This window comes from Carassius carassius, chromosome 49 (assembly GCF_963082965.1).
Source record: "Carassius carassius chromosome 49, fCarCar2.1, whole genome shotgun sequence".
NCBI lineage: Eukaryota > Metazoa > Chordata > Actinopteri > Cypriniformes > Cyprinidae > Carassius > Carassius carassius.
The window spans coordinates 157,102-179,608 of NC_081803.1; the positions used below are offsets into that span (position 1 = coordinate 157,102).

At 38.0% G+C, this 22,507-nt stretch overlaps 1 protein-coding gene across 2 annotated transcripts in view; it reads right to left on the reverse strand.

Moving 5' to 3' along the window:
- Positions 1 to 22,507, reverse strand: part of LOC132132867 (tyrosine-protein kinase transmembrane receptor ROR2-like) — a 79,951-nt gene that overhangs the window by 4,343 nt on the left and 53,101 nt on the right. Inside the window, exons 2-5 of one of the 2 annotated variants that reach the window (XM_059545405.1) lie at positions 21,781 to 21,861; positions 13,049 to 13,345; positions 7,462 to 7,492; positions 979 to 1,097 (exon numbers count right to left, since the gene is read on the reverse strand). In XM_059545405.1, coding sequence (XP_059401388.1) covers positions 979 to 1,097; positions 7,462 to 7,492; positions 13,049 to 13,345; positions 21,781 to 21,861 — 528 coding nt within the window. Of the gene's footprint in view, positions 1 to 978; positions 1,101 to 7,461; positions 7,493 to 13,048; positions 13,346 to 21,780; positions 21,862 to 22,507 lie in introns of both variants that reach the window. The other variant, XM_059545404.1, reaches the window with a different exon arrangement.

A 22,507-nucleotide genomic window follows, 5' to 3' on the forward strand; every position in this document is an offset into this window, starting at 1 on the left:
GCAGTGTGACGGGGCATTGTCTTGCTTGAAAATTGCAGGGTGATTGGGAGATGCATGCAGGGAAAGTACCACATGTTACTGAAGGATGTTCTGACAAACATTTGCATTCACCTGCCATGTACAGTATCTTTATAAGAAACCCAACTTCTGCTGCAGAAAACATTCCCCAAACCATGACAGCTTTCACTGACTTTACACACTTGTGCTTCAGTCTTTTCCCAGTTTGATGTCGAACTAAATATTTGCCAGTAGAAACTTGCTTTCATCACTAAAGTGAACTTTGGAGCAGTTCTTCTCTTTCCTCAGCAAAGCCTGGCCTAGCATTTTGATTCTTTCAGCTGATGAGAGACTTTGTCTCTTCGAGTGTGCTTTCAGTCAGAATGGATTTAGATCCAGACCGTGTTCAGCACTGAATCGGAGAGCAATTCCAGCTGCAGTGCTGAACCGATTCCCCATTGAGCGTCTCTGCATTATCCTGTCCTCTCGTGCATTTGTCTTACATATATGGACAACCAGCCTTTTTGGGGAACTTGAGTGAATCCGATTCATTGTAAAGCTGCAATATTTGAGAGATCACAGATTGGGACAAACTTCTCGTGCAGTGGCTGAACGTGTCATCCCTTTAGCCTTCATCTGGACCACTTCCTGTCGCAGGGTTTCAGTCACTTAGAGTAGCCCATCATCATGCAATCTCAGTGAAAATTGGAGGAATGCTGCCATTTAAATAGAGGTTGTCACACACACCAATAACTTGGATGTATCTATACATGTTCTCTAATTTTGATCAGACTCAAGTTTTTTATAGTGTGCTTCAGGATACAAATAATTTATGAAATATGCTTAAAAACTGCCTTTCAAATCCTGTTAGGATAACTTCAAATAGGACTAAGCAGAGAAATGTGTAGGTTGTTCTTTAATTGTGATCTCCCCTGTATGTGCTCATGTTCCCAGCCCTGGTTTCAGGACAGCGATGCTCACCAGTGATACGGTTTTCACTTTCTCCCTGCATCTGCAGAGACTCCACGTAGATACTCCTGTTCCCTATGAAGCGAGCGCACGCGATGCCACGGTACGGCTGGCAGAAGCCCTTCTCGTGCCTTCTGAGAAAAGAAAATGACAGGATGATAACTCAACTGAATGGCACACAGCTGATGTTAAGTAAGACACTGAACATTCAGGCCCACAACGGACAACAATTTTGAGTAAAACCACATAACATATCATAATACCATGTGTTTATGACCATTTTACACTAGTTTTATATTATGTATATTTATATTTGGTTTATGTCATAAGTTTAACTTGTTAATCATTTTTTAAAGGATGCGAGTTATGTAGGGTATTGCCACCTGTAACCTTTCTCAGCAAAGAGACCATAGAAATGAGCATTATGGGACTCTATGTATCTCGTCATGAAGTCTAGGAGCTCAAATACAGCCAAAGCCTTACAGAAGAGTACTCAGAGTTTGAGTGTTATGATTGGAGCACTTCTGAAGAAGTTTCGATGGTTGTTTATTACACTACTGTACCTTTGGGCTTTGCTGTTTCTCTCATCATAATCTGAATGTGAAGTGACCAAAGTCAGTAGGATTTGCTGTACAGGATATCCATCTCTGCTGTTTCTGCAGTTCCCAACTGGATAAAAGTGCTCTCTTCTGGCCAAACACAAATGACTTTATGTGTGGACTCGGGAACTGGCTGGAATTTGGATTCTGATGGTTTCTGAACTTGATGCCTTGATTCTCCACAACAGGCACATTGGTTTTAGTCTCACAATGAACTGACAACCCTCAACAGCAAAGGTTTCCAGAGCTAAAATACGATACGGAGTCAGGCTCTGATCCAAACCGAGTCCTGTCTCCCTTCTTAGTGATGGACTTGGAACGAACACAAGCTCTGGTGGTTAAAACTAAGAGCATGACATTAGCAAGATACTCTAAACATAATTTTTTTTTTCTAAACAATCATTTTATATGGAATGAATAGTAACTTTCAAACTACTGTTCAAAAGTTGGGGTCGGTAGGATTTTTGTAATGTATTAAAAAAAAAGTCTCTTGTTCACTGAGGCTGCGTTTATTTGATCAGAAATACAGTAATACTGTGACATGCATAGTGATGTAACGACCAACTGCGAGCCGGATGAAAATCGATTCAAATATCATGATTAAAATCGGTTGAGATGCTAAGCAAACCGCAATTATTTTTAATGGTAGGAGATTATATGAATGTATGTCTGAGGGAAACTTGCTATCTTTAAACAAGTTTATATGGTATTTTTCTTCTCATCTTGCCTCTATATAATGCATATTAAAGTTCATAAGTGCTTTGTTAGCAAGGAAATGCTTTAAGCTCCTCATCACTGAACAGCTCATCTGCTGTTTCTGTTTCATGCAGATATATTTTTTTATATAGTTTCACAAAACTGAAGTCAAATTATTCTGTTTTTGCTTCAAATTCCTAAATTAAACAGTCAGATTTAGATTAAAATCTGCTCACGTTGCATGTATGCAGCATCTGTGTTTGGATCATGGTTAAAATCCAGCGGTTGCCTCTGATTTTAAATGGAAAGAGCAGACAAAGCCTAATTTTGTTAATATGAAGAGATTTACTTTGTGTAACTTATTTGATTTGGGGCTTGTTTTAACATTTCAATTTAGTTTTGTTATATTCATTTACATTATATTTAAATTTAGTCATTAAGCAGACACTTTTATCCAGAGCGACTTACAAATGAGGACAACAGAAGCAATCAAAAACAACAAAAGAGCAATGATATGCAGGTGCTATATTAGTATATTATAGTGTTATATTTCAATTCCACAAAGAAATGCAGCATTTTGTCCAGGCAATAATAAAAGGATACATTTAATTTATCATTCGTCTTAAATCTCATTATGTTAAATAAAAAAATCATGTAACGAATCGAACCATGAGTTAAGTGAATCCTTGCATCCCTAGACATACAATATAAATACAATTACAAAATGTCATTTATTCCTGTGATGCGCAGCTGTATTTTAGCATCATTCCTCCAGTTTTCAGTGTCTTATGATCTTCAGAAATCAGTATATGATGATTTACTGCTCAAGGAACATTTCTGCTTGTTGAAAATAAAGTGTTGTTAATTTTGTGGACACTTCTTTCCAGTATTTTTTGATGAATAGAAAGTTCAATAGAACGATTGAATTATGTACTGAATGTTAAGTCTACGTATGTACGTACAATGTGAAAATCCTTCCAGTCACATTTTAGTAATTTAATGCATCCTTATATTGTAAAAAATCCTACTCGCCACAAAGTCTTGAATCTTTTTCTCACCGACCTCAAAATGTGCGAAGGGTACATAAAAGCTACTTTTGAATTTAACCAGAATGTAGTATTTAAGAAGACATATTCAAGATAAAATGGGCACAATCATCTTAAAAATAAGATGAATAGACTGTGATGTTTTGCTTCTCTACTGCAAACCAAACTGATCTGCTACCAATGCAGAAAAACAGCAAACTAAATGACTGTAGTACAAACACTATTTCTGAAAACGTCCTACCCTCGCACACATGTAACATGATCAGAAACAAACATGTCTGGCCAGAGCCCTGCAGCAAATCATATTTCACTCATCAGCCTTTGGGTTTGACATTCTAATAGATTCCCAATTAATCAGAGATCTCCAGTGTTTCTCAACCGGTTACGAATCACACACTGCTGCTCTGAACACTTCTATGGTGAAACCCGTGAATAGATGTAGTGTGAAGCTGTGCTCAAATAACTGCTCTCGAAAGGAATTTTGCACTTTTCACGTTTCATTTTGCTCCTAACTGTGGCATTTTGCCAGCGTAACCATCAATGCTCTACATTTCTGCTACAGCCAGCCTCAATATCACATATGGTTACAATTTCACTGCAGTTTGGATTGAGCGAGGAATTTTCTCTCGAGCTAATGTTTGAGGACTCCAGCCTAACAAGACTCAGATTTACTTCCTACTAAAATATAAGAGAAAAATAAATATGCAAAGCATTCTTTCCCTAATGGCTGTTCGTTTGTAACCTGTTCAAAGTTTATAAGTTGTGCATAGAAGTTTGTCCTCAAAGGAAACGCTTGAACAACATTATGAACATTGTGAGGCACCTCACACATACTTCAGTGTGAAAGACGATGAGCCTGTCAAGCTAAAGCAACACAACTGGAGATTTGTGCTTCTCATGCTCATCTGTAAACATTTATGCAGACAAAAACAATACTGGGCCTTTATCAAATGTTTGCATGGGATTCTCAATGCTCTTCTAACTAGATAACATCTTTCTTTAATGACTCTAACCACAAGTTATCCTCGCCACCCCCCACAACAAATGCAGTCTGGGACCTCTATTTACACAGAGAGCTCTGAGACAATGAAACTTCAAAGAGACTTTGCATTGCACATGGGGAAGACAACGATGAGGAGCACCACTACATAGTATGTTTTCTTTACATTGAAAGATTTTCACAAAGGCAGGATTCATTTGAGCCTGTTAAACACTCGGACAAACACTGTATTCCTGATAAAAAAACATCTGTTCTGAACCGGTCAGTGTAGGAAGGGAAGTTAACATGGAGGCTCATGTCAAGGTGTTTGCTGAAACTCACTTCACTAGAGTGTGAATCTAAGCGCTGGACAGAAACAGAGGATGTGTTGTCTAGCTGAGAGTCACGCATGCAGTACTGGGAAGTGAAGGACGACAAACACTGCAAAGTTCGGTCTGCCAAAGGCCCGCACATGTGACTGCAGCTCTCATGTCAACTCAGTACCCAGAGGAACCAGGACAAGACCCAATAAAACATGCATTCTTTGTAGAGAGTGCTAAAAACAGGAGAAAATGTTTTGTGATCCGAGACTGCGTTGCATGTGTAGCATAAATGCTCACATGATGTGTTGAGAAAGCGCACCACAACATGCAATTCACACAGATTATGGTAGAAATCCCAGCTGCCCTCATTATGCTTTTCAGTGTCTTCGTTTATTTCTCATGCATATACGCTGTGTAACATGGACTTGTTTATTCAATAGTAAACTAACCGCTCCTGCAAAAAGTGATGTAAAATCTGACAAATGTCAAACAGAAGTGATGACAGAAGGCTAATCTGAAATGCGTGTTAATTTATTTTAAACTGAGTCTTATTGACCCTCGTGTGTTTCCAAACCCGTATGGGTTTAGCAGATTGTCTCATGTGTTCATCTCAATACACTAAAAATAAACCGACAGATACTATAAAGCTCCAAATATGACTAAAAAGGCACCAAAACCATGATCCGTTTGACTTGTTCACTATAATCAATCATGGCCTGTTTCTTCTGTTCTTTTAGAAGACTTGACAAATACGTGTTGCACTACTTGTATTTTTTTTTTTTTAGCATTCCTGGAACTTGTCAATGTTCATCTCAATTTACTACTTTGTACGAGAAAAAAAAAAAAAAAAAAAAAACCTTGGACATTTTTCAAAATAATGTGTTCCATGAACAAAAGAAAGTCATTCAGGTTTGGAATATGAGTGCAAAAAGTCTTCCAAGGACACAAACCTTAACTTAACTTAAGGTGCGGTCACATTTTGGTTTGGTTTTGGTAACATGTCACAGGGAAAAAGGCCATTGTGAATAGTCTAGCAATATATTAAGTAGAGATTACACAGAATGCCCCTATTCATAGTTTTCTGTCACGTGACAGTCTCGAAGACCTGGTGTGCAAAACATCCATAGAACTGATGCACAAGCACGTCAATGTTACATCTATTCCAATCCAAAAATATTTTGATCACCTCTTAAAAGAAAAACATATGATATGTGAACAAAATGCAAGTTTTGGCCAATAGCAATCGATTTAAAACTCCCGTAGCAATATTTCAATCACTAAAACAGCGGGACATTCTAAAACGTTTAATGTGAAAACACTTAAACTGCCTTTAACATTAACGTGATATTAAGAGATCAAATTCAGTACAGACCTTATTGATGATGCATGCTTTATACAGGCCAGCAGTTTTGCGTTTATATTCTGGGTCATCTGCTTGCCTGTACAAAGTATGCATCATCAATAAGGTGCATACTGAATTTGGGCTTTAAATATCAATGTGTTACTACATTAATAAATGCAAACCTCCTAAAAATAACTGGCAGTCAATGGAGGAAAGCCTTGTTTTGTCCTCCATGTGGGTGCTCCTGTAAGGGTGAAAACTATGAAATAAAACATTTTGCCCTTTCCCCGGGAGTTTGATTGACAGGCGATCTGACCAATCATAACACCGAATCGCCCATTCTGTCTGACAAACAAACCAGACAGGAGAATAGATTAATGACAATGGAGCTGAACTTGAAAAATGATGTGCCCTGATGTCTTTCCACGGCTGAATTAAGATTCCTCCTGATGTTCATTCATGTTTATTTTGTGCTATAATTAGTAGTAAAGAGGAAGAGCTGATCTGTTCACATTCTGCTTGAACTGAGCCACTAAGGAGATCTTTCATAGCGAAATAAAGAGCCAAAAAACAGTATTTTAGAATTTCTTAAATGACACAATTTGAAAGCCAAGACTTACTTTCATACCAAAAGTAACCTGCTCTGTCTGGTCGGTCGTGCCGATGTATTTTTCACCACGTGAGAACATGATGTGTGGCGTTAGAGTGCCACAGCTGGTCAAACGTAGCAACAGTAACTGGGTGGGTCTTTGCAAAGAATCAGTTTTCAACTTTAACTAATCTTTCACCCTCACACAAAATTTCAGATTCTGTGAATTGTAATTGAAACGACTGGATCTGCCCACAAAAATTCAGAAATGTGACCACACCGTAAAAGCACTGCTCTACAGGATGACAGTACGTCAGTATGCAGGAATGAAGGCTGAATCCTATTAACACTAGCTCTGCCCTGAAATCATCCACACAGATATTGCAGTACCATTTATTTAACCTGGAAAAGGAAACATTAGGACCTACCACAAAACTTCCCCGACTGACGGCTCCTGCCAGCTCTCTCTCCAGTTCTTAAGGAAGTTAAGTCAGATATACGGCTTCAAGCCAGGCTACAGTTCTGTGTTTTGTTATTTTTTGGAAAAGCAGGTCCTGGTTGATTTCCACGGATCAACCAAAGTTTTATGTCGCAGTAGCAACAGTTCAGAATCGAAAGAGAGTAAGAGAGTAGTTGAAACGTATGTGGATTTACCATTTTACCATACAATAACAAAAAGATCCGGGCATTTTATCCAGAAATGTGGTGACTGGGCTCTTTAAAAAATATGATCCAACTTAAAGGTCTGCCAACATCAAACTTTTTTCGAGAAGATTTGTTAAAATGCAGGGGCATTTTTGAGTGTGTATTTTTGAGACCAGTGGGTTGGAATAAACAATTTACTGTGTGGAAATGAAATGAATACAAACAGCAGAGAAATGTGAACACACACAGAGACAAACTGACAAAAGCAGTACTTACGACTCTTCTCCTCCATGGGCTGGCAACTGTCCTGTAAAACACAGATAGGAGGAATTACAGACAAGCGTCTTAACATGGTCTTCCCGTTGGGAGCAGCTGTTTTCACAAACCCTAATTTGCCGTTTGAGTTCAGGGGATGTTTCAAAGCTTTTACATCAAAATGACTTTTCAGAGAAGCAGGAGGCACGACGCAAGCAAGCTCCTAAACCTGTCAAAAGCATAATGTATTGCGCATCAGACACGCTCCTTGTGGAGAATTTACTGTATGCTCATAAAAAGGATTTCCCCCCCAGAAGGAAACAGTGGGAAGTTGTTTCTTAAGTAGAGTCCTAATGCAAGAACACAGATTTATGCCGCTGCTTTCCTATAAATATACAGGGATGCCAGGGTGAGATTTGGCACATATGGTTGTAAAACAGTGCTGCTTTAGTCCCTCTTTAAATCAATAGACTCCTCAAATAAGCCAAAATAGGTGAACAGGAAAGAAAACACTAGAGCTATGATAGAGAAAGAATGCACTGATTGTAGTCCCGAATGTGAGCAACTAAAATGTATACCACACAGGTACATTTAATTGAGATTGGGTTTCATATGACCGCAATCATTAACAAAAACAACTAATCATTTAAAGCACAGACTTGGTCCTCAAGCGCTGGCCTGACTGAAATGAATGGAAAGTGTGCCTTCTTCCCATGGAGTGCAACTGCAGGGTTCTGGATGTAAAAATTTGTTTTCTCCACAGAGAAATTGATTTTTAACGACAGTGTATAAACCTTTCAAGAGAGACCTACAAAGCTGAAGACTGAAATATGCTCAAACCATAAGTCAATGGGATTTCAAAATACTTTTCATTATTTATTAGCCAAATTCCTGAAGAACTTCACTACCCATAATTCTGAAAAAAGCTCAACCAATCAGAAAAGCCACTGGGCAGAGAAAACAACATACTGTACAGTCGTGGCCAAAAGTTTTGAGAATTACATGAATATTAGTTTTCAAAAAGTTTGCTGCTAAACTGCTTTTAGATCTTTGTTTCAGTTGTTTCTGTGATGTACTGAAATATAATTACAAGCACTTCATATGTTTCAAAGGCTTTTATCGACAATTACATGACATTTATGCAAAGAGTCAGTATTTGCAGTGTTGGTCCTTCTTTTTCAGGACCTCTGCAATTCGACTGGTCATGCTCTCAATCAACTTCTGGGCCAAATCCTGACTGATAGCAACCCATTCTTTCATAATCACTTCTTGGAGTTTGTCAGAATTAGTGGGTTTTTGTTTGTCCACCCGCTTCTTGAGGATTGACCAAGTTCTCAATGGGATTAAGATCTGGGGAGTTTCCAGGCCATGGACCCAAAATTTCAACATTCTGGTCCCCGAGCCACTTAGTTATCACTTTTGCCTTATGGCACGGTGCTCCATCGTGCTGGAAAATGCATTGTTCTTCACCAAACTGTTGTTGGATTGTTGGAAGAAGTTGCTGTTGGAGGGTGTTTTGGTACCATTCTTTATTCATGGCTGTGTTTTTGGGCAGAATTGTGAGTGAGCCCACTCCCTTGGAAGAGAAGCAACCCCACACATGAATGGTGTCAGGATGCTTTACTGTTGGCATGACACAGGACTGATGGTAGCGCTCACCTTTTCTTCTCCGGACAAGCCTTTTTCCAGATGCCCCAAACAATCGGAAAGGGGCTTCATCGGAGAATATGACTTTGTCCCAGTCCTCAGCAGTCCATTCACTATACTTTCTGCAGAAGATCAATCTGTCCCTGATGTTTTTTTTTGGAGAGAAGTGTCTTTGCTGCCCTTCTTGACACCAGGCCATCTTCCAAAAGTCTTGGCCTCACTGTGCGTGCAGATGCGCTCACACCTGCCTGCTGCCATTCCTGAGCAAGCTCTGCACTGGTGGCACTCCGATCCCGCAGCTGAATCCTCTTTAGGAGACGATCCTGGCGCTTGCTGGACTTTCTTGGACGCCCTGAAGCCTTCTTTACAAGAATTGAACCTCTTTCCTTGAAGTTCTTGATGATCCTATAAATTGTTGATTTAGGTGCAATCTTAGTAGCCACAATATCCTTGCCTGTGAAGCCATTTTTATGCAACACAATGATGGCTGCACGCGTGCACAATGGAAGAACAATGATTTCAAGCATCACCCTCCTTTTAACATGTCAAGTCTGCCATTCTAACCCAATCAGCCTGACATAATGATCTCCAGCCTTGTGCTCGGAGGTTTTTTTGGGATTAAGTTAATTTTCATGTCAAAGAAGGAATATGCAATTCATCTGATCACTCTTCATAACATTCTGGAGTATATGCAAATTGCTATTATAAAAACTTAAGCAGGAACTTTTCCAATTTCCAATATTTATGTAATTCTCAAACCTTTTGGCCACGACTGTATATTGTGTGAATATGTTATGATTGTTAAAATGTAATTTATTTCTGTGATCAAAGCTGAATTTTCAGCATCATTTCTCCAGTCTTCAGTGTCACATGATTAGGGCTGGACCAGAATATTGGATTATTCGAATATTCATTCGATGGGTTGGCATTTGATTTTCAATTTTGACATGAAAAGAGTTTAGGTAGACTAAGTAGGTAGCTTCACTAGCTTGCAACATAATTGTGATTTATTTGAAAGTTTGACTTTGTAAATAAATAGTTTGTTTATTGTAACGTGAACTGTTTAACCAGCTAATTTTATTTAAACTATGTTAACTAAAATTTGTGATGCTGTTATTGAAAGTATGTTGTGTTCTTTATTTATTACAGTTCATTGAACTTCATTACTTTATTTTTCGTTCTTAATTATTAAATAATAAATAGCCTTATTATGGTTTAATCTATTTGAACACAATTAGAGAACTATTATAACATCTCAAATGACTAAAATAAATAAAATGTGTTTTTGCATAATTTTTGAGTTTGATTGACAGCAGTGTTGGCCAACTGTTATCCAGGCTGTTTCGGGACATGTCGCGCATGTAAACTTGTGCTTGTGCATCCACTCAGCTGGACTGTAATATGCAGCTGTGTTAGAAAATGTTAGGAAAACGGCAGCAATGCATAATTCTGTAAAAAAAAAAAAAAATTAAAACTCGCACTGATCCATCAGTCTGCAAGTATTTCAGTTCCAAGTGTGAACAGGTTCATTCTGTGAAGCCGGGAAACACTACCATCAGACCGATTATGAATATTATTTGAGCTCAGTCAGTGTTTTCAGTCGGCGTTCAAAATCGTTTGGTGTGGTGTCTAAAGAATTTAAGATCAGCTGTTGCTAGTTCTCCTCACAAAATATGAGCCTATTTTATTTTTATTTTTTATAAATTTTGTGACTAAAGCCGGCTACTTTTGTGACATTATCTAACGATATGATCATGCGCATCTAGTCAGTAAATCTGGTTCCGTGATTACCGCTAAATTAACATCACTTGCTTTTAAATGGAGCGGCATTTAATAGATAGAGCCGTAGATCACTGACCAGCTACGCAATATCACGTTCATATTGCCTATTCATCAAAGGCGATAATGAACGCGATATTGCGTAGTTTGTCAGTGATCTACGGCTCTGTCTATTAAATGCCGCTCCATTTAAAAGCAAGTGATGTTGATTTAGCGGTAATCACGGAACCAGATTTACTGACTAGATGCGCATGATCATATTGTTAGTTATATCGCCCCGCCCTAAACTGTCATGATACTTCTTCCATTCATTGCAAAGACACTTGAGCAAGCTGTGTTCAACCAGCTTTCTATGTTCCTTGTACAGAACAACCTCCTGGACAGCAACCAATCTGACTTCAAAAGTGGCCACTCAACTGAGACTCTCGGTTACTGAAGCCCTGCGACTAGCAAGAGCAGCTTCAAAATCCGCAGTACTCTTCTTACTGGACCTGTCTGCTGCTTTTGACACCATTAATCACCAGATTCTCCTGTCCACCCTCAGAAAGATGGGCATCTCTGGAACCGCACTCCTGTGGGTCAAGTCCTACCTCTCTGACAGATCCTTCAGTGTGTCTTGGAGGGGTGATGTTTCTAAGTCACAACAACTTGCTACTGGGGTTCCTCAAGGCTCAGTACTTGGACCACTTCTCTTCTCCATCTACATGACGTCATTAGGATCTGTCATTCAGAAGCATGGCTTTTCTTACCACTGCTACGCTAATGACACCCAACTCTACTTCTCATTCCAGCCAGATGACCTGACGGTAGCTGCTCGCATTTCAGCCTGTCTGAGTGACATCTCTAGCTGGATGAATGACCATCACCTTCAGCTTAACCTTACGAAGACAGAACTCCTGGTGATTCCAGCTAACCCATTGCTTCATCACAACTTCTCTATACAGCTGGGTTCGTCAACCATTACTCCTTCCAGGACAGCCAGAAACCTAGGAGTTGTGATGGATCATCAGTTAAGCTTCACAGACCACATTGCTACAACAACCCGGTCCTGCAGGTTTGCCTTATACAACATTAGGAAGATTAGACCCTTCCTGTCAGAGCAAGCCACCCAACTTCTTGTCCAAGCTCTTGTTCTCTCCAGACTGGACTATTGTAATGCTCTCCTGGCCGGCCTTCCTGCATGTACTGTCAAGCCTCTGCAATTGATCCAGAATGCAGCAGCAAGGGTTGTCTTCAATGAGCCAAAAAAGCTCATGTTACTCCTCTCCTCATCAGGTTACACTGGCTACCAGTAGCTGCTCGCATCAAATTCAAGGTACTGATGCTAGCCTACAAGACGACCACTGGCACGGCACCAACTTACCTAAACTCACTGGATAAATCTTATGTGCCCTCCCTCCAGAAGTTTGCGCTCTGCAAGTGAACGACGCCTTGTGGTGCCATCCCAAAGAAGTTCAAAATCACTCTCACGGACCTTTTCCTGGACTGTGCCGAGCTGGTGAAATGACCTCCCAATCTCAATTCGTACAGCTGAGTCTTTACTCATTTTCAAGAAACATCTAAAAGACTCAACTTTTTCGACAGCACTTAACCAACTAATACTAGCACTTTTCCATTTCTTGTCTTTTCATTTATAAAAAAAAAAAAAACCTGGCTATGCGTTCTATACTAGACTAACTGAGACTTGTCATGGCACTTGTATACTGTTGTTGTTCTCTTGTTGACCTGACTGCTTCTATTGTTCTCATTTGTAAGTTGCTTTGGATAAAAACGTCTGCTAAATGATTTAATGTAAATGTACTCACATTTGTCAACCGTGATGCATTTTTTCCACCGATTTTCTGATGACTAAAAAGTTCAAATGAACAGTCTTAATTTAAATTAAATTTGTCTCCGTAACATATTCAATTATAAGTTTAAAAATATATTTGTATATATTTAAATATTTTGCAAAACTTTTTTTTTTTTTCAAACAATGCAAGTCATTCATTCATTTTATTTGATCACAACCAGTGGTTAATTTCCCCATAAATAAAATGTTAAGCACATAATCTTATTTTGACCTTGTCATTTTTTCCAATTTGAATATAATATTTAGCTTTAAATATAATGTAGGTTTTGACCATAGTTAAAAAGTCTTCAATAAAGAATTAGAATGAGATTAAAAAAAGCAATAATTTACCTCCAGTCCCCAGTCGCACGTAGAGCACCCCAGTAGCCGAGATGACTTTGAAGGAGTTTGAGGCCACACACTGGTAGTATCCCGTGTCGGTGGTGTCCAGGTCTTGAATGCGGAGCTTGGATCCAGCCTCTGTCTTGCGGATGGAGATTCGGCCCTGCTCCTGCACCACCGGAGCGTCGTTCTTAAGCCAGCGGATGCTGGGCCAGGGGTGGCCTGTCACTTTGCAGTGTAAAGTGGCCGTCTGGCCCTGCACTATAGTTATATTGTTTGGCGGCTCCACAAACTCCAGGAAATAACCTGAGGGAAAAGGGCAAGGAAGGCAGTTAGAGGGGTCAAAAGTGAGGACCCTGAGCATCAATGCAGGATTGAGAAGAAATCAACCCCCCATCCTCGCTGAGAGGGCCGTGACGGATAATACCTTGAGACACTGAAACCATTTAAAAGGTGTACAGATGTGTGTGCTTCTGCACACAGACCCACTGTGAACAGAACAAATGACATATCAATTTTATGTCATGTATTCACACACTAAAACTGAACATGGATTTAGAATGGATTTAAACTAGTGCTGAGCAATTATTTGAAATAAACTATAAAATCGTGACAGTTTAGTGTGATTAAAAGATTACAAGGCTATGATAAATACATTTGCGATGTGTTTTCAGAGTGAAGCGTGGTCGAGTTCATTTAGAAGTGATCAGCTCATGATGACAGCAGAGTTCACAGAAAACACGGCTCTGTTTGCAGTAAAAGCACTGAATCATTCACTCAACCAATTAGTCCAAGTCACTGAACCATGTGGATTTTGAAATGGGGAAACTTTTGTTCTCCTGAATAGTTTTGTCACGTTTGTTATCAGTTATGTACATGTGGGTTTATGTTACATCTTCTGTTTAATGAATGTTTAGTGCTTTATTTAAGTGTCATGTGCGTTACCATAATGGTGTTTAGTAATGACTTTATGTGCACTTTCTATACATTAATATATACTTCAGCTTGTGGAAAAGCTACTTGTTATGAACCGATATTGAAAGTAGATCTTTCCAACACTCCTTGTTTTTTTCTTATTTAAATACTTGTGCTTAATCTATGAACTATTCTCAAACGCTGGCTCATGTGATATTGCTTTATTAACATCTGAATTCTCTTTGCTTGAGCCCCATTAGAAGCTGCTTTAGAATGTTTGCTTCCAGCCAAAAATTCTCATTTTCTTTCATCAAATATTTGCACACATTTTTGTGTTTTAAGTTTATGTTTATGTGCCGTTTTCAAATGGAACCAGATGAACACGAGCTGATTGGTCGAGGTCAAACTGCCACAGCACTGACCCCTGCGTTTGACGGCAGGATTACTCAAGTCTGAGAAAGCACATCTGAATGAAGTAACTCCAGCTTCAGATCAAAACAAACATCTGACAACAGCGGATGAAAGAAACGTCTCAGGAGGGGATTTGTTTGTTTTGGTGAACCTATGATTTGTAGACCTCTTCAATGTAGCAAACAAACCAAAAAAAAAATACTCACATTAGGGTAGAGCAGAGCTGTCAAATAGCTCCATGTTCAACTGAATGTACACGAGACTGTATTAATAAAACCCTTGAACTTCCTTTCAAATTAGGCCTCACACAATCTTCTTCTACAGCGATATCGTGGACTTGATTGCAAATAAATGCACAGACACTATTTAACTGAACAGAGATGACATCACTGAATCCAATGATGAACTGCCTTTAAACAAAATACATTGCGTCAAAGCAACTGAACAACATTCATTAGGAAAAGTGTCAATAATGTAAAATGACAGTTAAAGCGCTATATAAATAAAGGTGACATTGACATTGACAATACGTCGGATTTTCACTGCACTATTATCACAGTAATTATGCTATCACATCATCTACAAAAATGTTTGGGGAAAATTATTTTGTATATTTTATGCTCAATGTTTTTTTATATAAAATTAAAACAATACTCAAAAATACAAAATCACTTAGTGGAGAGTTTTGAAGTCACATCTGTACAAAAGCATTAAAAAAACCACACTATTAAAAATGGATTTGATCTCTTTTTGTTGAATTAAAAAAAAATAAACAATTTTGTCACAATAGCACCACCTACTTTGTTGGCGTGTCAACTAGATATAATCAGTATTATCACGTGGCTGTAACACAATATTAATATTCAATTTTTTCATGGTCATCATCAATACCTCCATATTGTGTAACCTCAGTTTCAAAGTGTCTGCAATCATCATTTTCAGCCGTCTACACTGCAAGTAAATCACTTTCATATGGGACTACATTTCTATTTAGCTTTTTATTTCTGTCAAAATGACAAAGCTCATTTGTAATAATTATCATCAATACTGAATGACTAATAATATCTCAAGGACCACCACCAGAACATAGTTTTGTTTAACATGGCAAATATACGTTCATACATTTTCATTGTTTGATTGGCATTTAATAAGTTATAGAGCTGAAACAACGAATCGATTTAATCGATAAAAATCGATTATTAAAATAGTTGTCAACTAATTTAGTCATCGATTCGTTGCTAAATAACTTTTATTTGCCGTAAGCGGCTCATTTCGTGCATATTTCAAATCTGCGGTGACCAAAGTGTGGCAGTAATGAGCCACCGGAGGTTTTACTCAGCCAGTACAACAGGAGAAGTAGCGAATAGCCAATAGCTGGCCTCGTTTTATGTCACGTGCTTCCCGAACAGCGTCTCTGCAGCATTTAGCGGGATGTGGGAGACTGGGAGTACTTTACTTTGAGCCTTCAAAAAAGAAGAGTAACCTGTAAACTCTGCACTACTGAACTGTTTAAGGGGACGTTCACATATCGTGTCTTTTGCGCGCTCAAGTTCATTATTTCCAACACCGCACCGAGTTAAAAACATCTCAACTTTTCAGAACGCTGCAAGCGCATCGCGGGTCATGTGACAAGAACTAACCAATCAGCTTCATCCTTTCCCGTAACAACGTTAAAAGCTCAGCCAAGATGAAGGAACAGCTGATCATAGTTGTATATGGATTTCCATTTGGAAATAAATTTAGTAGCAGAGCTACTGCAAGCGATTTTTTGAGCTGCAAATCCATTTATACTTTGCTGAAATTTCCGCGTCTTCAAGGAGAGAGCACGTCATGGTTGCTTATCAAAGGCAGACGCCTCAGGGGCGCTTCTGCCCGAGCGCTTTGGAAAGGAGAAAGCGGCGCGCCTAGCGTTTTCCACGCGTTTTTAGGCACGATATGTGAACGGCCCCTAAGACTTTTATTTGTGCAGATTCTCCAGTACAATGTTGTTTGCAAATGTTTAGTCGTAAAAGCTGATAACATTGCTTTTTAACAGTTAACATTTAAAGCTTTACAAACATGTTCTGTGATCAGTTTGTCGTTTACCAGTTCAAAATTCAGTCGTGCAGCCTAATTATGACTGAATGAGAGAGGTAAATGTTTAAAGATATTTGAAATGCACTTTTTTTCTAAGTATTCACTGCTCTTTTTCACACAGCAGGTTTTTTGTGTGTGTCCAATTTTTTTTTCTGGACAACCTTCTGATGGATTTTACTTTAAATTGTGAGTTCCATTCAGGTTTCATGCCATTAGCACTTTATTCGAAGGATTGTTTACAATTTCACAGCAAAAGCTATAAAGCTGTTTCCCAGTAAATAATAAAATACAATGCACTGCAATTTTATTCTGTTTTATCCTTATTCTTCGTGAAAATATGTTCTGAAAGATTCCTTAATAAGCTTCGTTCGGGATGTTAAACTACTTTAGGAGCTCTAAGGACTGCCATGGTGAAAACATTATTTTAAATCTACTTGTGAAATTTGCTAGAGTATGGGTCAGTGTTCTGATTGCAGAAGAGTTCGACAAAGGATTACTAACACAATAAAACAACTCCAGGTATATTTTTGATTAGGATATGACAATGCAAAATGGTTAAAATCTCTTAAAAATCTATGCTGAAGGATAAAGACCATTTATTAATAATTTACTTGGGGAAAAAATGGGAAAAACTAAAATATAAGTACATAAACCGATTAATCGATTAATCGTAAAAATAATCGACAGATTAATCGATTATCAAAATAATCGTTAGTTGCAGCCCTAATAAGTTACTTTACTTTCAGTGGATATCAGATATGAAAGTATCTTCAATCTGATTTAATTTGGATTATATTTATGTGGATTATATTGCCAGTCCATAGAAGGTTGTTCTTTTAGTTTTAAAACAGTTTCTGGCTGCAGTGTGTTGACTCCAAATCCTCCGCTCTTCACAGAGACATGAGAGATGACAAGAGGCTGCGGAGGTGAGAAATGCAACACTAATGCATGATGGGAAAACAAAGAAAGTGACAGCAAGAGTGCAAAGAAGCTGGCTAAACTCAGCCTGAGAAGTGTGAGCTCATAGTGTGTAGACTAGAGAGCCAGACGGAGCTCAAATAAACACAGCCATACAGACCTTATCGAGCAGACATCAAATCCCCTGCACTCTTGAACCTGATCTGAGATCATATCTCCGCACCCTCAGCCAACATGAGGGTGGTATGCAGCCTTAAATGGGTTGACACGCAGTTGCCAAGTTGTCCAACCTATTTTTTTTTTGCCACAGCTTGTCATAAGTATACTTAGGTTTTTATACAAACTTGCATGGCAAACGCAAGCAGACATGTACGCACAAAATTTTATCTTCATCCAGTGTCTTTGCTATTTCTGTCCTTTATAATTTTTCCTTATAATCTGGCATCAATATGTAACAATATTCACTCAGAAAACATTGAGAATAAACATAAAATAACTTTCTTCATAATTAAACTCCACAGCAAAAGAAACCCTATAATTTCATCACATCCATCACATGTCAGAAGCATGAAAGGCCCAATTGTGTTGCAGAGTCAAACTGTGTGAATGACAGTGATAGAGAAGCGGTGAAAACACGAGTCTTTAGAATAAGACATGCACGCTCTGTGTGGTAAAGTGCAAGCTGTTACAGGTCCTCCACTGTCTGGAAGCGCTGAGGAAACATGAGTGTCATCATGCCACTACTGTACAGGTACATGAATGTGCTCCACATCAATGAACCACAGCATAGACACTGAAGAAGCACTGCTGCACGACTGTCCACGGCTAGACCTACAGTCAGGGGAAGTTAGCATGATTCAACAGGCAGAATGAGAACTTATTACATACAAATCCATTATTACTCATGCATGGATGCCAGTGCAACAAAGACAAACAAAGATAAAGTATAAGGCTGCACCCACTCAAACATGCCAAGCTGTACTGGTCACTTCACTTTCCCAAAACACAATGCACTGTAAACAGCACAAAGTAAAGCATTCACTTCTGTCAGAAGAGAGAATGGGCAGGCTGAGGTAAAACACAGCACCAAATCAGAAAATACAGATTGGTTCTGTGATTACATTATTGCAGAAGAAGCAGAAGAATGAGAAAGAAGAAAACAACCTGTACAAAAGTACTTTAAAACTCCAGATCTCTCCGTAGCCCAGGATTGGTGAGCGCGGCGGGCAGGAGAGGTTAAGTGGGTTTGACTACTTGTGGGCGGCCATGATTGGAACGATAAACAACACAAGCACTGCTGACAAGCCACTATAACTCGCTAAATAACCAACATCTGGCCTTCACAATCATTGACATCACAATCATTTTAACAAATCAAAATCTAAATTCTTCAAACCAGAGATCAAATCTTTTATTCTATGGTTGTTTTCAGTTCATACATAAATATAACTTAAACATTAATTGCAAACATTGAGTATGTTAATATGCTTGATCAGCTATAACAACTTACCAAACACATTATTAAAGCGATGGAGGAATACAAATGGACATACTTAACACTCAGTTGGAACTTCTTTTCATGTTTTTGGACACTTCCTTGCAATGATTTAAAATGTACTTTAAAAAGAAACTTAATTTGATGTATTATTAGAAAGTGCACTTTTTTTACTTAAAGGGTTAGTTCACCCAAATATTAAAATTATGTCAATAACTTACCCTCATGTCGTTCCAAACCAGTAAGACCTCCGTTTATCTTCAGAACACAGTTTAACCCTCTGGAGTCCATTAACGCATATACGCGTTATGAGTCATTTTCTCCTGATAACCCCGAAAAGAACTTAAATTACACTTTCAGTTTTAATCGTACTGATAAGAGCAATACATTTTTTGGCCGGTGGACAAAAAAGTTAATTTCCATCCCTGTCTCGGACTAAATCTAAAATCTCTTAATCTGTGTTCCAAAGATAAACGGAGGTCTTACTGGTTTGGAACAACATGAGGGTGAGTTATTAATGACATAATTAGATTTTTCGGTGAACTAACCCTTTAAGTGTGTTCAGAAACAGTTATGAAAGTCTCCAAGTACACTTAAATGGCCTTTTATTTCATAAATATTAAATATGTCTGCAAGTACTTTTTTTAATAAATACTTTTAAGATTTGAAGTACACTTCACATTCAATACAATTAAGTGAACTTTTTCATAAGGGGAGTCAGAGTTGATGTATTGGACTATTTTAGATTTAAGTTGATTTGCTGAGAGCAATGTGTTTTCTGTTGTTTTTGAGAAATTTTGCCCATTTTAAAAATCACAAAACTCCAAATGTTTTGATGCTCTGTGTCTGGAATGTGACTGATCTGAACAAGATTTCTTGTGGGTGAAGCTAACTAGCATAACGCTACACAGTTGACTGTCACAACTGGTTTTGAATATGCAATCTCGATTTATGCACCTGGTTAGATAAATGAATTCATTTCCAACTGTTTACACTACATTTGGTTTACTAACATGATTCACAGTCACTGTGAGCTTTTCTCTTGCTTCAAGTTCATATGGGTAACCCATGGTTTAGAAACACTGCTCTTCATATGTTCATTCACTCTCCTGAAAACTATTACGGCTTCCTGTCGTCCCCAGACCCCTTGGTCCCGTGGCCAACACAAATAGTCTCTGCAGCGCTCCTATTCAAAGCTGCTATTAAACAGGCCTGCCAGAGCAAAGTGGTGGCTTTTCCTGAACCTCTTGATTTATGCACACTGCAAGCAGAAACGCAGACGCACTCCTGACAGACACAGCAGGCCACATTTCATGATCCAGACCTCATCATGCAGTCATTCATTGATTTGTTTTGCTTCACTATTGTTTCTCATGTGTATTGTAACTGAAAACGACAGCCCATCTTCAGCTCAGCATGCAAGCTAATACCAAAATACAGGAGCGTTCACATCAGGGATGATAACGCAAACTGTAAACTTTAATGGTTCTAGTCCTATGAGAATAGGAAAGTTTAACCCAAAACTATAACAATAATGACACGGAGGAAGGATTTCAATGGAATCACTTTCAGAATGGTTTCTTCTAACTGCACTGAAAATAATTTGGTGTAGGATTTGGTTTTAAACCGTTTTCACTCAGAAATTGCTAGTAAATTTCTCGCATAATTATGAAGAACAGACAGAAGCACATTCAGTTTAAGCAAAAACTGAAATACTATTTTCTTGTAAAAAAAAAAACTTTTTTTTTTATTATTTACAACAATCCCTACATTTTATTTATATATGAAAATTGGTCCTTAAATCGAAAGGGTAACCACAACTTAAAAAATATATATAATTTATAGTATGATGAATGACAAAAACATTGGTAGTCAGTCAGAAGCCATCCTTCTTCAGCATATAAAGCAGCAGATGACAGTGCACACTTATGATAAACAATGTTATTGTCCATTGTTCTTTTTAATATGGTTACTGTTATAGTTCTAGTTATTGGTCTGAATGGACCTTGAAAGCCAAAAAGAACATATTTAATGTTTAACATGCAGCTATTTGGAGTAGGATTTGGACCCATTGTGGATGACACTAATTAGCATGATGCTAGTAAAATACTGAAATTAAACATCAGCCAAAAAAATAAAATAAAAAAAACAAACAAACAAGAGTTAGCATTTTTGGTGGAACCTTTTCTTTTAGAAGTTGGTGTCTTCAGTTGCAAAGAAATTCCAGTTTTTTTCTCCATGTGTGACCCTGTACCACAAAACCAGTATTAAGTATCAATTTCTTGATTTATAGATAATTTGAAAGCTAAATAAATAAGCTTCCCATTGATGTATGGTTTATTAGGATCTGACAATATTTGGCCGAGATAAAACTGCAAAAAAATCTAAATAGAGAAAATCGTCTTTCATTTGGTCCAAATGAGTTCTTAGGAAATGCATATTACTAATAAAAAAAAAATAAGTATTGATATATTAACAGTAGGAAATTTACAAAAATATCTTCATGGAACATGACCTTTACTTGGCATAGAAGAAAAATCAATAATTTTGACCCATAGAATGTTTTTATGGCTATTGCTACAAATACACCCCAGAGACTTAAGACTGCTTTTGTGCTCCAGGCTCACATATAATGGTCTTGTGGAGCCCTTCGAAGGTGCACTGAAACTGCAATTTGGACCTTCAGACCATAGGTCCCCAAGTCCATTACATGGAGAAAAATCCTGGAATAGCTTTAAAACTGAAGACATGAACACCTTGGATGACATGGAGGTGAGTAAATGATCAGGAAATGTTTATTCTGGAAGTGAACTACTCCTTTAAACTGCATAATAATTACAGAGTATTTTTTCCATGCTGATATGAACACACAGCTTTAGGATGATGCGTTCTGGATTGAGTTTAATAAGGCCTTGTGTTCCTGTACCTTCAGCTGTTGGCAGTCCTCCGCTCTGGGCCTCAGCTAGAGCCTCGATCTCTCCAGACTCCGACAGATTCACGTCAGCCCCTGCACAACAGAGACGAGACTGTTAGTGCGGCATTAGTAAAGACCTGTGCGCTGACAAGCAATTGCTCTAATCAAATTACTCTGCCAGGTTCTTCAGTGCAATAGAATACTTAAACCTTAGCATCAATAAAAGTAGAAATAACTTGTAAAAATGATTTATAATTCTGGATTATACACATCAAAAACAACAGCAGCAGTAAACCCATATTAAAATTCAAACACAGGTTAAACGGGTCATTTACAGAAACACTGATTTTAATATACCCTTTCTAACATAGTTAATATGTTAATTAGATATTTTTATGAGGCATTAAAATCAAATGTCTCTGTGGGGAATCAATGTGAGATAACCTGAATAAAAAAGGCTGAAAAAGTACATTTTTCACAAATGAAACCAAAAAGGAATACAAAGATACATTTTTCTAATTTGTTGCCATGTGCATTTTTGAACTAGATTTGTTTTTCTATTTTGAAATGATACTATTTTGCACAAACAGCAAAATAAGAAAGAAAATATTACACTAAGACAAAGGGCTCTCTCTTGAAAATTACCATTAATTGTGATGCAAGATAAAAGCAACTTCAGCCAGCTAAAAAAAGAGCATTGGATCTCTCATAAGACACTTGTCTGAAGATCACATTACTG